The 13,997-nt window shown below is 53.0% G+C and overlaps 1 protein-coding gene across 6 annotated transcripts in view; it reads left to right on the top strand.

Annotated features, from left to right (window-relative positions):
• The first annotated feature begins 5,077 nt into the window (after nucleotides 1–5,077).
• Nucleotides 5,078–13,997, top strand: part of NUP85 (nucleoporin 85) — a 33,082-nt gene continuing 24,162 nt past the window's right edge. For 2 of the 6 annotated variants that reach the window (XM_002722945.6, XM_070060321.2), the window contains exons 1-2: nucleotides 5,285–5,369; nucleotides 10,457–10,550. In XM_002722945.6, coding sequence (XP_002722991.2) covers nucleotides 5,337–5,369; nucleotides 10,457–10,550 — 127 coding nt within the window. In that variant the 5' untranslated portion in view covers nucleotides 5,285–5,336. Of the gene's footprint in view, nucleotides 5,191–5,284; nucleotides 5,753–10,456; nucleotides 10,551–13,997 lie in introns of those variants that run through there. The other 4 variants (XM_008250971.5, XM_008250972.5, XM_070060320.2 and 1 more) reach the window with 3 other exon arrangements.

Genomic DNA, 13,997 nt, shown 5'->3' with positions numbered 1-13,997 from the left:
TTCCTTCCAGCGGTAACAGAGTTGAGAACTTGAACTGTCTTCATGAATGCTGCAGTAGTCAATACTGAATTCCTCAACACTGCACGACACCGGCAGCAAAACAATGATGTTGTAGAAACCTTCCAACTTAACACTTTGGGTCACGGCAAACCAGTATCAGCAGTTGATGCAAAAAATCTGGGATACGGGTCTTTAAATGTGTCAGGTTGTAAGGAAATATTGTGTCACTTCACAATGTCATACATTCAGTGAACACTGATACACACATCGAATAAAACGTTAAATTCCCTCACTATTGATATACATATTGCACACACATCTTAGAGAGTGATCATTTGTGGGCAGTATCATTACATCTTTTTTTTTTTTAATATTTATTTATTTACTTGAGAGGCAGAGTTGCAGACAGAGAGAGGAAGAGAAAGGGCTTCCATCCAGTGTTTCACTCCCCAAATGGCAATAATGGCCGGAGCCCTGGGCCAATCCGAAGCCAGGAGCTTCTTCCAGGTCTCCCATGTGGGTACAAAGGCCTAAGCACTTGGACCATATCTACTGCTTTCCCAGGCCATCAGCAGGGAGCTGGATCAGAAATGGAGCAGCTGGCAGTAGAACCGGCAACCATATGGGATGCCAGTGCTGCAGGTGGCGGCTTTACCCACTATGCCACACTGCCAGCCCTATCTTTCATCTTTGTAGTCTCAGCAAATAATAGAGATTTGCGAGCTGGAGGTCAGTCAATATTCATGGACTTGTGGAGGCAGTGCTAACTTGGTCATACTTTTCGTGAGAATACCCAAAACTGCCTTCCAGCTAGGGTTCCGAATGCCCGTCCGTCACACAGCCTCTGTGTGGAGATGGCGATGGCAGGTCCTCCTAGCCCGTTATGCTCCAACTCCGCTCTGTCCATGGCCGTAAACACTGGAACGAGGTCCAGTCACTTGAGGCTGTTTTGTAAAATGAACACAAACAAAATAAGCTAAGCTACATTTTGCAGCATTTTGCCCAATACAGATGTTATCCTTCCTCCCCACGCTTCTGCTGGGATTGGTTACTGTCACTCCAGCGTGGGGGAGACAGAGTTGGAAGGATGGTTCTCAAAGGGTGGTTCCTTGGATAAAGAGACTTTACTTGGGAAATCTTTCTCTTTTTTTTAAAGAATTTTATTTATTTTGGGGTCTGCATTGTGGTATAGTGGGTAAAACAGCCATCTGAGACATCACATCCCATATGGGCCCTGGTTCATGGCCTGGGAAAGGTAGCAGAGGATGGCCCAAGTGTTTGGGCCCTTGCCACCCACATGGGAGATCTGGAAGAAACTCCTGGCTCCTGGCTTCCACCTGGTCCAGCTCTGGCTGTTGGGTCCATCTGGAGAGTGAACCAGCAGATGGAGGACCTCTCTCTCTCTCTCTCCCCCTCTCTATAACTCTGCCTTTCAGATATTTATTTATTTTATTTTTCAGGGATTTAGGCCATTTTCCACTGCTTTCCAGGTGCATTAGCAGGGAACTGGATCAGAAGTGGAGCAACCAGGACTCAAACTGGCAGAGGGTTGACCTACTGTGCTTCAACGGGAGCCACCTGGTTCGGGAAATCTTTAGAAATGCAAATATGCGGCCGGCGCCGCGGCTCACTAGGCTAATCCTCCACCTAGCGGCGCCGGCACACCGGGTTCTAGTCCTGGTCGGGGCGCCGGATTCTGTCCCGGTTGCCCCTCTTCCAGGCCAGCCCTCTGCTGTGGCCAGGGAGTGCAGTGGAGGATGGCCCAGGTGCTTGGGCCCTGCACCCCATGGGAGACCAGGAAAAGCACCTGGCTCCTGGCTCCTGCCATCGGATCAGCGCGGTGCGCCGGCCGCAGCGCGCCGGCCGCGGCGGCCATTGGAGGGTGAACCAACGGCAAAGGAAGACCTTTCTCTCTGTCTCTCTCTCTCACTGTCCACTCTGCCTGTAAAAAAAAAAAAAAAAAAAAAAAAAAATGCAAATATGCAGGCCCTGCCCCAGACCTACTGATTTAGAAGCTGTTTTTAAGGATTTATTTGTTTGACTCTCTCTGACTCTCCCTTCTCTGTCACTCTACCTTTCAAATCAATAAATCTTTTTTAAAAAGTTGGAAATTTTAGGGGACCGGCTCTGTGGCATAGCAGGTGAAGCCAACGTCTGCAGTGCTGGCATCCCACATGGGCAAAGGTTGAGTACCGGCTGCTGCACTTCTGATCCAGCTCTCTGCTGTGGCTTGGGAAAGCAGTAGAAGATATCCTTGGGCCCCTGCGCCCACGTGAGAGACCTGGAGGAGGCTCCTGGCTCCTGGCTTCGGATTGGTGCAGCTCCAGCTGATGTGGCCAACTGGGGAGTGAACCAGCAGATGGAAGACCTCTCTCTCTCTGCCTCTCCTCTCTCTGTGTAACTCTGACTTTCAAACAGAATAATAATTAAAAAAAAAAAAGTTAGACATTTTAAAACCTCTTGAAGGATTTTTCCATGTGCTTTTCATTCTTCATGTTTCTTTTTAAATAGCTAACAATATCTTTAAAATATTTATTTAGCTATGACTCTATGACTGGGCTCTCAATACAGATGATTTTGCCCCTAGTGGAAGTTAGCAATGTCTGAAGATATTTTTGGTTGTCACCACTGTTTTTTTTTTTTTTTTAAGATTTATTTATTTGAAAGTCAGAGTTACACAGAGAAGGAGAGGCAGAGAGAGAGAGAGAGAGAGAGAGAAAGAAAGAGAGAGAGGTGTTTTCCATCCGCTGGTTCACTCCCCAAATGGCCGCAACTGCCAGAGCTATGCCGAGCTGAAGCCAGGAGCTAGGAGCTTCTTCCAGGTCTCCCACGTGGGTGCAGGGGCCCAAGGACTTGGGCCATCTTCTACTGCTTTTCCCAGGCCATGAACCGGGGCCCACAGCTGGGACTCAAACTGGCACCCATATGGGATGCTGGCACTGCATAGTGGCTTTACCCACTATGTCACAGTGCCGGCTCTAATTTTTTAACTTTTAAAAACGTGTTTGTGGGGCCAGAGCTGTGGCGCAGCAGGTGGGTTAACATCCTGGCTTGAGGCGTCAGCATCCCATATGGACAAAGGTTCAAGACCCTGTGGCTCCACTTCCAATCCAGCTCTCTGCTATGGCCTGGGAAAGCAGTGGAAGATGGCCCAAGTCCTTGGGCCTCTGCACCTGCATGGAAGACCCGGAAGAAGCTCCTGGCTCCTGGCTTCGGCTCGGCACAGCTCTAGCAGTTGCAGCCAATTGGGAAGTGAACCAGCAGATGGAAGACCTCTCTCTCTCTCTGCCTCTCCTCTCTCTAACACTGACTTTCAAATAAAATAAATAAATCTTTTTTTAAAAAAAGTATTTGTAGGCCGGCGCCGCGGCTCACTAGGCTAATCCTCCGCCTAGCGGCGCCGGCACACCGGGTTCTAGTCCCGGGCGGGGCGCCGCATTCTGTCCCAGTTGCCCCTCTTCCAGGCCAGCTCTCTGCTGTGGCCAGGAAGTGCAGTGGAGGATGGCCCAGGTGCTTGGGCCCTGCACCCCATGGGAGACCAGGAAAAGCACCTGGCTCCTGGCTCCTGCCATCGGATCAGCGCGGTGCGCCGGCCGCGGCGGCCATTGGAGGGTGAACCAACGGCAAAGGAAGACCTTTCTCTCTGTCTCTCTCTCTCACTGTCCACTCTGCCTGTCAAAAAAAAAAAAAAAAAAAAAAAAAGTATTTGTTTGCTAGGCAGAGAGGAAGGAGCCAGAAAGATGGAGAAAGAGAGCTCCCACCCAACAAACAGTTCACAGCTCCAGTGTCCATGATGTCTCTGGTTTGGGCCTGTGCTGACGGGGATGCCAGGACCCAGGAACTGGGTAGCCCCATCCAAGTCCCCGTGTGGACGCCAGGATCCAAGCACTTGAGCCATTACTGCTGCCCCTCATGGTCTGGGCCAGCAAGAGGCGAGTCAGGAACCGAGGGGTGCAGAACCAGCTACTCCGACACGGGACGCAGGCGTCCTGACTGCCAGGGAAAACGCCTGCCCTACTTTGAAAATGTTATCTGCTACTCAGTGTTTAGTGTCTTTTTGGAAACAGTAGGCAGCTTTGAACCCCTTAGGTCAGGGGTGGGGAACACTGGCCTGTGGGCCGTGTAAAGCCCCTAAGTCACTTGGTCTGGGCCTGCCGAGGGCACCGGGCGTAGGACTTGAAGTTCAATAGGTGTGTAGCAGGCACTTTTGAAAAAAAAAAGTATTTATTTATTTGAATGCAGAGACCCAGAGAGGAGGGAGAGAGAGAGAATGCATCTTCCATCTGTTGGTTCACTCCCCAAACGGCAGCAATGGGCAGGGGCTGGGTCACGCTGAAGCGGGGAGCCAGGAGCTCCAGCTGGGTCCCCGACGTGGGTGCAGGGGCCCAAGGACTTCCGCTGCTTTTAGCAGGGAGCTGGATGGGAAGTGGAGCAGCCGGGACTCGAACCCGCGCTCCCCGACAAGGACACACAGCTGGGCGCCAGGACAGACTCCCAGTTCCGGCAGGGACAGGCGCGTTCGGCCCAGGGGACGCCCTGCTACAGCCTTTCGGGCCAGATTCCTCCCGCGCTGAGCTGCTTCCTAAGACTTCCAAGTCGCGAGTTTGAGTTCGCCCAGGTGGCCGAGGGGGAGCGGAGCCCGGCGCCACCGTCCCTCCATGTGTCACTCCGAAAACACCTGCTGCAGGTCACTGGAGCCCCTCTCTCCTGCGCCAGGGGCGTCACGGACGCGCGCGCCGCTTCGCACAGAACCAGCATCAACAGGCGTCCACTCCTCGCGGCCGGTTTAGACGCCATCAATTAGGTCCGCGCGCCTCTCGCGCTCCGGAGAGGCAATGGCGGCGACAGCTTCCTAACGTACGCCCTTTGGATCGCCGGGGCTCGGAGACGCTGTTGTGCGGACGCCACGCAGCGCAGACGGGGGAGCCAGGGCCGCCACCGTGGGCACTGACCCCGGCCACCGCCCGGCGACACCCACCCGAGTCCGCGCGTGCGCAGGCGCACTGCCGTCCGCCCCGCGGTCTCTCCCGCCGTCTCCGGGGGCCTTCTCTCTGCCCGGCGCGGGGCTGTCCGCGGCGCTGCCTGACCGGGCGAGATCACGCCTGTGACTATAGGCTGCCCTCGCGCTGTCCTTCCCGGACGCTCTGCGGAGGCAGTGAAGGAGGGACGCATGGCGAGGGCGGCACAGGGGTGGGTCGTGGCTGAGAGGCGAGGCCTCGGCGGCGCCGCGGGGTTGGGCGGCAGGCGCAGCCGGGGGCGCCCGGGCGGGGTCCTCTCTCGCGGCAGGCTCCTGAGCGGGAGGCCCGAGCGGAGGAGCGTGTCGGCGGCGCGGCGCTATGGAGGAGCTGGATGGCGAGCCGACAGTCACTGTAAGGGAGCCCGGGACTGGCCTGCTTGCGCTCGCCGCCCCGGGACGGCGTCCGCTGGGTCATCTCAAGCTTGTCAGCGCGGCTCCCTGCCGGCCGCGCGGTGCCCAGCCCCTTCCTCGGCTCCGTTAGGAACTAGGGTGCAGCCGTGCTGTCGCCGTCCCACCCCTCTTTTTGTCTCCCTGACCCTACTGCCTTCGCATTTCCTCGTGGGCACGAGACTGGGCTCGGGCTGAGCACAGGAGCTGGGGCTTCCCTGTTTGTCCTGAGTTTCTGCCTGCTAGTCAGTGCTAGCCCGAAGTTTAGTGAACGTATTTATTCTCTCGGGGACACTGTTTTTAACATCGCTGTGCGTTCAGTTCCGCTTGGACTCTCGAGTGTGTCAGGTGCGGATGATCGGCGGTAAAGCAGTTCCTGGGCTCTGCACAGGAGAAGCCCGCCGGTCTCGCGGCCCGCGATCTTTTCCCTTCCTTGACAAGAGTCAGCCCGTGACGGGCTCGCAGAGTTCCGCGTGTCTGGGTACCCTTCAGTTCCACTCATTTTCACGAAAGGTTCTGGACCTATCCGGAGGCGGAGCGACAGAGAGAGAGAGAGAGAGAGGTCTTCCATCCGCTGGTTCACTCCCCAGTGGCTGCAACAGCTGGTGCTGCGCTGATCAGGAGCCAGGAGCTTCCTCCGGGTCTCCCACGTGGGTGCAGGGGCCCAAGGACTTGGGCCATCCTCCACTGCTCTCCCAGGGGACAGCAGGGAGCTGGGTCGGACGTGGAGCATCCGGGACTCGAACTGGCGCCCATGTGGGATGCTGGCACTGCAGGCAGCGGCTTTACCTGCTAGGCCACAGCGCCGCCCCATATTGCTCTTCTTGTAAACTGCCCGCATTTGGAGGGCAGAGGCTTTTTCACGTTGTGTTCTTAGAGCCCAGCATTGCTTAGTTGTTCAGGGATTGCGTTAGGTCTTGCTGAGGCCCGAACTCGCTTGTGTTGAGACTAGGCCGTCGCTAGCCGAGTTCTGTGCGGCAGGGTCTCTGTAGGCAGTGTGTGAAGATCCTAAAGCCCCTGCCCTTGTGAGCGCCGTCTGTTTACAGGGCAGGTGATGGCCATGTGAGAGGATCACTCAGGGACTGAGAAGTGTCGTTCAGGGAGAGTTGCTGGTGGCCTCAGTTGGGCTGTAGACGTGGTGATCAGACTCGGGCTCCTGTCAGGGGCGGCCAGGACTTACCGCTGGGTCAGACACAGGTGGGAGGGCCGGAGCCGGAGCTGGGGTCACTCCTGCCGGCTGGAGACTGGGTGAGGTTTGGAGGTAAGGGTGAGGTTTGGAGGTAAGGGTGAGCCTCAGGGTTTCCCTCCTGGCTGCTGATCTGGGTTAGCTTGTAAGTCGATTTGTGAAGCCGAGGCGCAAAGGGCTTGGTCTGTTTCGGGGATAATTGTCTGGAGGCGCCAGCATAGCTGTGCGCAGGAGTAACGATTGGAAGTTCCTGTTCTTCAGAATCAGTTCAATTACTGAAAGATTTTAGGGGCTTGGGGCCAGTGCTGTGGCACAGTGGGTTAAGCCTCTGTCTGCAAGGCCAGCATCCCATTTGGGCACCAGTTCAAATCCTGGCTGCTCCACTTCTGATCCAGCTCCCTGCTGATGCACCTGGGAAAGCAGCAGAAGGTGGCTCAAGCATCTGGGCCCGTGCACCCACGCGGGAAAAAGCTCTTGGCTTTGGCTGTTGCAGCCATTTGGAGAGTGAACTAGTGGATGGATGATCTCTCTGTCTCTGTCTCTCCCTCTCTATCTGTAACTCTGACTTTTCTTTTCCTCTCCTCTCCTTTTTTTCTTTTTAAGAGTTACACAGAGAAAGGAGAGGCAGAGAGAGAGAGGGAGTTCTTCCATCCGATGGTTCACTCCCCAAATGGCCACAGCACCTGGAGCTGAGCCAATCCGAAGCCAGGAGCTTCTTCCAGGTCTCCCACTTGGGTGCAGGGGCCCAAGGACTTGGGCCATCTTCCACTGCTTTCCCAGGCCATGGTAGAGAGCTGGATCGGAAGTGGAGCAGCCAGGACTCGAACCAGTGCCCATGTGGGATGCCGGCGCTTCAGGGCATTAACCTGCTGCATCACAGCGCCAGCCCCAACTCTGACTTTCAAATAAATATTTTTAAAAAAATTTGGGGGCTGGCATTGTGGCACAGCCTGTGACACCAGTGTCTCATGAGTGCCAGTGCAAGTCCTGGCTACTCTGCTTTCCATCCATCCTCTGCTGATGTGCCTGGGGAAGCAGCAGATGATGGCTGTGCCACCCACATTGGGAGACCCTAATGGAGTTTCAGGCTCTTGGCTTGACCTGGCCCAGCCCTGGCCATTGTGGCCATTTGGAGAGTGAACCAGGGCCTGCTGCCTGCAGTGGTGGCATCCCATGTAGGCACCAGTTCAAGTCCTGGCTGCTCCACTTCCCATCCAGCTCTCTGCTATGGCCTGGGAAAGCAGTAGAAGATGGCCCAAGTCCTTGGGCCCCTGCACCTGCGTGGAGACCCGGAAGAAACTCCTAGCTTGAGATTGGTGCAGCTCCAGCCGTTGGGGCATTCTGGAGAGTGAAGCAGCAGATGGAAAACTCTCTCTCTCTCTCTCTCCTTTCTCTCTCTGTGTATTCTTTTTTTTTTTTTTTTTGACAGGCAGAGTGGACAGTGAGAGAGAGAGACAGAGAGAAAGGTCTTCCTTTGCCGTTGGTTCACCCTCCAATGGCCGCTGCGGCCGGCGCACTGCACTGATCTGAAGCTAGGAGCCAGGTGCTTCTCCTGGTCTCCCATGGGGTGCAGGGCCCAAGCACTTGGGCCATCCTCCACTGCACTCCCGGGCCACAGCAGAGGGCTGGCCTGGAAGAGGGGCAACTGGGACAGAATCCGGCGCCCCGACCGGGACTAGAACCTGGTGTGCTGGCGCCGGAGGCAGAGGATTAGCCTATTGAGCTACAGCGCCGGCCTGTACTCTGACTTTCTAATAAGTAAGTCTTTAAAAAAAAAAAAAAAAAAGAGTGAGCCAGCAGATTATGATCTGTCTTTGCTTCTCTCTTTGTAACTTTTTTTAAAAATATTTATTTATTTTATTTGAAAGTCAGTGTTACACAATGAGAGAAGGAGAGGCAGAGAGAGAGAGAGAGATGTGTCTTCCATCCGCTGGTTCACTCCCCATATGGCTGCCACGGCTGGAGCTACGCCAATCCGAAGCCAGGAGCCAGGAGCTGCCTCTGGGTCTCCCACGCGGTGCAGGGGCCCAAGGTCTTGGGCGTCTTCCACTGCCTTCCCAGGCCACAGCAGAGAGTGGAGCAGCCAGGCCTTGAACCGGTGCCTATGTGGGATGCCAGCACTGCAGGCGGCGGCACAGTGCCGGCCCCTGTAGCTCTTTTAAATGAGCAAGTCTGAAATATTTTTACCTTCCCTTGTTCTAAACTGTAGACCATTACAGTGTATGCACTGGTTAGGGTGCAACCTTTCTGCTCGTTGACACTTGAGAGATGGCGGCCTGGGTGAGGCGCCCACCAGGCTGCCTCGCATGTCCAGGTGCTGCTAGTGACGGAACAGAACGGGCCCATCTCAGATTAGCACTTCCTAACTCTCATGTCTGCTCATATTTGTGATTGTACTTGTAAGTCTTTGTAAATTTTTCTCTAATTTTTGTAGCAGCTTTATTTGTAATTGCCCGAAGTTGGAAGCAACAAAGATGTCTTTTAGTAAAGAGTGTCTGGTATAACCCGACAGTGGAATACCATTCCGTGCCAAAAGAAATGAACTATACGACGTGAAAAGACTTGGAGGAAGCGTAAATGCTTATTCCTAAGTGGGCCGGCATGTGGCTCTGCAGGTTAAGCTGTGCCTGCAAAGCGTGCATCCCAGCCCTGCCTGTTGTGGCCGACTGGGGGGGTGAACCAGTGGAAGGAAGATCTCTCTGTCTCTCCTCTTCTCTCTGTAACTTTGCCTTTTAAATAAATAAAAAATAAATCTTAAAAAAAAAAAAAAAGTCAGAACATCACACTGCTGAGTGAAAGGAGCCGATCTGAAAAGGCATCTGTGGTATGAGTCTGACATTCCGGGAGAGGAGGGCTGTGGAGACAGATAAAAGATCTTTGCTGGGACTTCAAAGTCATTTAGAAAATATATTTATTTGAAAGGCAGAATTCCAGAGAGGGAGAGACTCATCTTCCATCTGCTGACTCACTCCCCAGAGCCAAGAGCTAGGAACTCCAGGCAGGTCTCCCATGTGGGTGTCAGGGGCTCAAGTACCTGGGCCATCGTCTGCCACCTCCCAGGTACGTTAGCATGAAGCTGGATCAGAAGGAGTTGGGGTGGGGGCCGGCGATGTGGCCTAGCTTGTAAGACTGCCCCTGTGAGCCAGCATCGTATGTGGGCGCTGGTTCAGGTCCCGGCTGCTCCACTTGCGATCCAGCTCCCTGCTAATGTGCCTGGGAAGGCAGCAGACGATAATCTTAAGTTCTTGGGCCCCTGCACTCATGTAGGAGACCCTGAAGAAGCTCCTGGCTTCCATCTGGCCTAGTCCTAGCCCTTGAGGCCATCTAGGGAGTGAACCAGCAGATAGATCTCTCTCTCTGGAAGTCTGCCTTTCAAATAAAAAATAAGCCTTAAAAAAAATATATGAGGTGGGACTTGATCCTAGGCACTCCTTAGGCTTCCTAAGAAGCAGCTTGATCCCATGTCCACCAACAAACACCAGCCCCTGCTTATAAGTCATTTGAAAAGCAAAGGGGCCGGTGCTGTGGTGCAGCGGGTTAATGCCCTGGCCTGAAGCGCCAGCATCCCCTATGGGTGCCGATTCTAGTCCCGGCTGCTGCACTTCTGATCCAGCTCTCTGCTGTGGCCTGGGAGTGCAGTGGAAGATGGCCCAAGTCCTTGGGCCCCTGCACCTGTGTGGGAGACCCGGAAGAAGCTCCTGGCTCCTGGCTTCAGGTCGGCTTAGCTCTGGCCATTGTAGCCATTGTAGCCTCTCTCTGTCTCTACCTCTCTCTGTAACTCTGCCTTTCAAATAAATAAAAATAAATTTTGAAAAAAGTAAAGCCTTCAGGGTGAGTAACAATTTTCTCATCCTGTTTTTTGATAGTTCGTTCCAGGTGTGAATTCTAAGAAGAAACAAATGTGTTTTGACTGGGGTCCGGGGGAGTTGCTGGTATGTGAAACCTCCTTCAACAATAAAGGTAGGCATTTGTTCTGTTTCTGGGTCCAGATTGTTTACCTTGGCATACTTGTTCATTTTCTATCCCCCTCCTTTTAACAAAAGATTATTTATTTGTTATTTGAAAGGCAGAGTTAGAGAGAGGAGAGGTCTTCCATCCGCGGGTTCACTCACCAGATGCCCACAACAGCCGGAGCCGGGCCAATCCGAAGCCAGGAGCTTCCTTCAGATCTGCTACCCGGGTGCAGGGGCCCAGGCACTTGGCCATTTTCCACTGCTTTCCCAGGCAATAGCAGAGAGCTAGATCAGAAGAGGAGCAGCCAGGACATGAACTGGTACCCATGTGGGATGCCAGCACTGCACACAGAGGCTTAAGCCTACTGTGCCATAGCGCTGGCCCCAATAAATAAATCTTAAAGCCGCTTGGAATGCCCACATTCACTAACAGAGTGTCTAGGTTTGCGTCCTGGTCCTGCTGCTGATCCAGCTTTTTACTAATCCGCACTGTGGGAGCCAGCAGGTGATGCTTCAAGTATTTGGGTCCTTACCACCCCTGTGGGAAACTAGGATTGAGTTCCAGACTCCTGGCTTCTCCCTGGCCAAGGAGGGAGCCAGCACATGGAAGATTTCTCTGTCTCTCTGCCTCTCAAGTAAAGAAATAAAATGTAAAAAAACACACACACACAAAAAAAAAAAAGGAAAAGAAGGGAGGGCTTAGCCTAGTGATTAACGCGGTAGTTAGATGCTCACATCCCATGTCATGGTGTGTGTGTTTGATTCTCAGCTCCAGTTCCTCGCTGATGTCTGGCTAATGCAGACCCTTGGAGTTGGCACAAGATGGTTCAGATGGTTGGGTTCCGGCCGCTCACAAGGGAGATCTGGAGTGAGCCTCTGGCTTTGGGCCTGGCCGCCGAGCGGGGTGTGGACCAGCAGAGGGGAGTGCGCTTGTGCGCATGCTCTCCGAGTTTCCCTTCTTCTGTTTCGGTCTCGAAATAGATAAATTTTTAAAAAGATTTCCTTTATGTTAATAAGCCCTGCTGTCTTTGCCTTTTTCTTGTGCAGTGACCAGATTCCTTTCGTAGTTTCTCCCGCATTGTGGAGCTCTGCAGTCCCAGCGTGAGCGGAACGGTGCTTCTGTCCCAGATGGGGCTGGAGAGTGACAAGGCATCCTTGGCTTGGGCTGCGCCACGTCAGCTGTTGGCCATGGCTCTTCCCCTCCCCCAGTCCAGGCTCCAGTAGCAGGATGACACCGAAATCTTGACATTAGATTTGTTTTCTCCTTTCAAGAGAAAAATCTCAAGAAATGAAGAGATTTTCTTTCTTTCTTTCCTTTTTTTTTTTTTTTTTTTTTTTGATAGAGTGGACAGAGAGAGAGAGAGAGAGAGAAAGGTCTTCCTTTTGCCATTGGTTCGCCCTCCAATTGCCGCCGTGGCCGGCGCATCACGCTGATCCAATGGCAGGAGCCAGGTGCTTCTCCTGGTCTCCCATGGGGTGCAGGGCCCAAGCTTGGGCCATCCTCCACTGCACTCCCTGGCCACAGCAGAGAGCTGGCCTGGAAGAGGGGCAATCGGGACAGAATCTGGCGCCCCGACCGGGACTAGAACCCGGTGTGCCAGCGCCACAAGGTGGAGGATTAGCCTAGTGAGCCACAGCGCCGGCCGAAATGCAGAGGTTTTCTTACAAATCATCCAAGTATGAGTTTCTTCTTTATAAAGATATGATTAAATTACTGAAAGGCTTATAATTTTGTCCCATTTTGTGGTGTGCAGTTGATGTACTTTTTTTCAAAAGATTTGTTTGAAAGAGCAACAGGGAAGTGGGAGAGACACTGCACATGTGCCAGTGAGTGCGCGTTCCCACCTGCTGGTTACGCCCCAGATGCCTACAGTGGCTGGACTGGACTGGACCAAAACTGGAGGCCAAGAACTCAATCCGTATCTCCCACGAGGAGAACCCCGTTATGTGAGCCCTCACTGCTGGCCCTCAGGGTTTGTGTTAGCAAGCAGCCAGCGTTAGGAGCTGGAGCTGGGGACAGAACCCAAGAACTCCCATGTGGGACTGCTTTATCTTTTCTTTGTTTGGAATATATAAGAAATTTCCACAAGTTTTTCGTTTATAGCTTATTATAAAACCTTTTCCTTGTTATTTTTGGAAAATTTCATCAAATTTCTTTGTTTTCGGGAAATAGTATAAAGTAACAAGTGATTTTGCAGTAATTTAAATTTTTTTTAATTAATTTATTTTATTTGAAAGTCAGAGTTACACATATAAGGAGAGGCAGAGAGAGAGGTCTTCCACCCACTGGTTCACTCCCTAATTGGCCACAATGGTCAGAGCTGCACCGATCCAAAGTCAGGAGCTTCTTCCAGGTCTCCCACGTGGGTGCAGGGGCCCAAGGACTTGGGCCATCTTCTGCTGCTTTCCCGGGCCATAGCAGAGAGCTGGATGGGAAGTGGAGCAGCCAGGAATTGAACCGGCGCCCATATGGGATGCTGGCACTGCAGGTGGTGGGTTTACCTGCTACGCCACAGCACTGGCCCCTTAGATTTTTTTTTTTTACTGTGTTTTGCATAGAGTGACATTAAGTGTGCTTGTTGTTTCTTAGTATCTCAGTTGATGGAGACAAAAAATAGTTCCAAAATGTGCCAGTGAATTGAGAAGTAAAATCTGAAAATAAATATTTGTGTTTAAAAATTAACATGTGGGCATGGGGCCGATGCTGTGGCATAGCTGGTAAAGCCACAGCCTGCAGTGCTGGCATCCCATATGGGTACTGGTTTGAGTTTCTGCTGTTCCCCTTCCAGTCCAGCTCCCTGCTGATGTGCCTGGGAAAGCACTAGAAGATGGTCCAGGTCCTTGGGCCTCTTCAACCACGTGGGAGACCTGGAGGGAGCTCCCGGGTCTTGGTTTCAGATAGGCCCAGCTTCAGCCATTGCAGTCTTTTGGGGGAATGAACCAGAGGATGAAAGACCTCTCTGCCTCTCTGTAACTCTGCCTTTCAGATAAATAAATGTTTTTTTTTTAATAAATGTATCGGCAGGCATTCAGCCTAGCAGTTGAGGTACTGGTTAGGATGCCTGCATTCCATATCAGAGTGCATGGGTTCAAGTCTCAACTCTGGCTCTTGACTCCAGCTTCTGATAGTGTGGATTCTGGGAGACAGCAGTGAGGACCCAGTTAATTGAGTTCCTGCTGTTTATCTGGAAGACCTCGGTTGAGTTCCTGGCTCCTGGCTTTGGCCTGGCCCAGCCCCAGCTGTTGTGGGTGTTTGGAGAGTGAGCCAGGGAATCGGAGTTCTCACTGCTCTTTGTTTCTGTTTCTCTGCCTCTCAGATAAGAAAGAGGCACTGGGCAGGCACTGGGCAGGCATTGGGCAGCCGTGAAGACGCTGATCTCAGCTGTGGCCTGGCCTAACTCTGCCTGTTGTAGGCATTTGGGAAGTGAAACAATGGAGCGAGCTCTCTGCCTCT

The sequence above is a fragment of the Oryctolagus cuniculus genome, chromosome 17 (genome assembly GCF_051225735.1).
Source record: "Oryctolagus cuniculus isolate XC-2025 breed Fujian yellow rabbit chromosome 17, ASM5122573v1, whole genome shotgun sequence".
Taxonomy (NCBI): Eukaryota; Metazoa; Chordata; class Mammalia; order Lagomorpha; family Leporidae; genus Oryctolagus; species Oryctolagus cuniculus.
The sequence above is the reverse complement of the archived record's forward strand: the minus strand, read 5'-3'. Positions and strand labels throughout refer to the sequence as shown.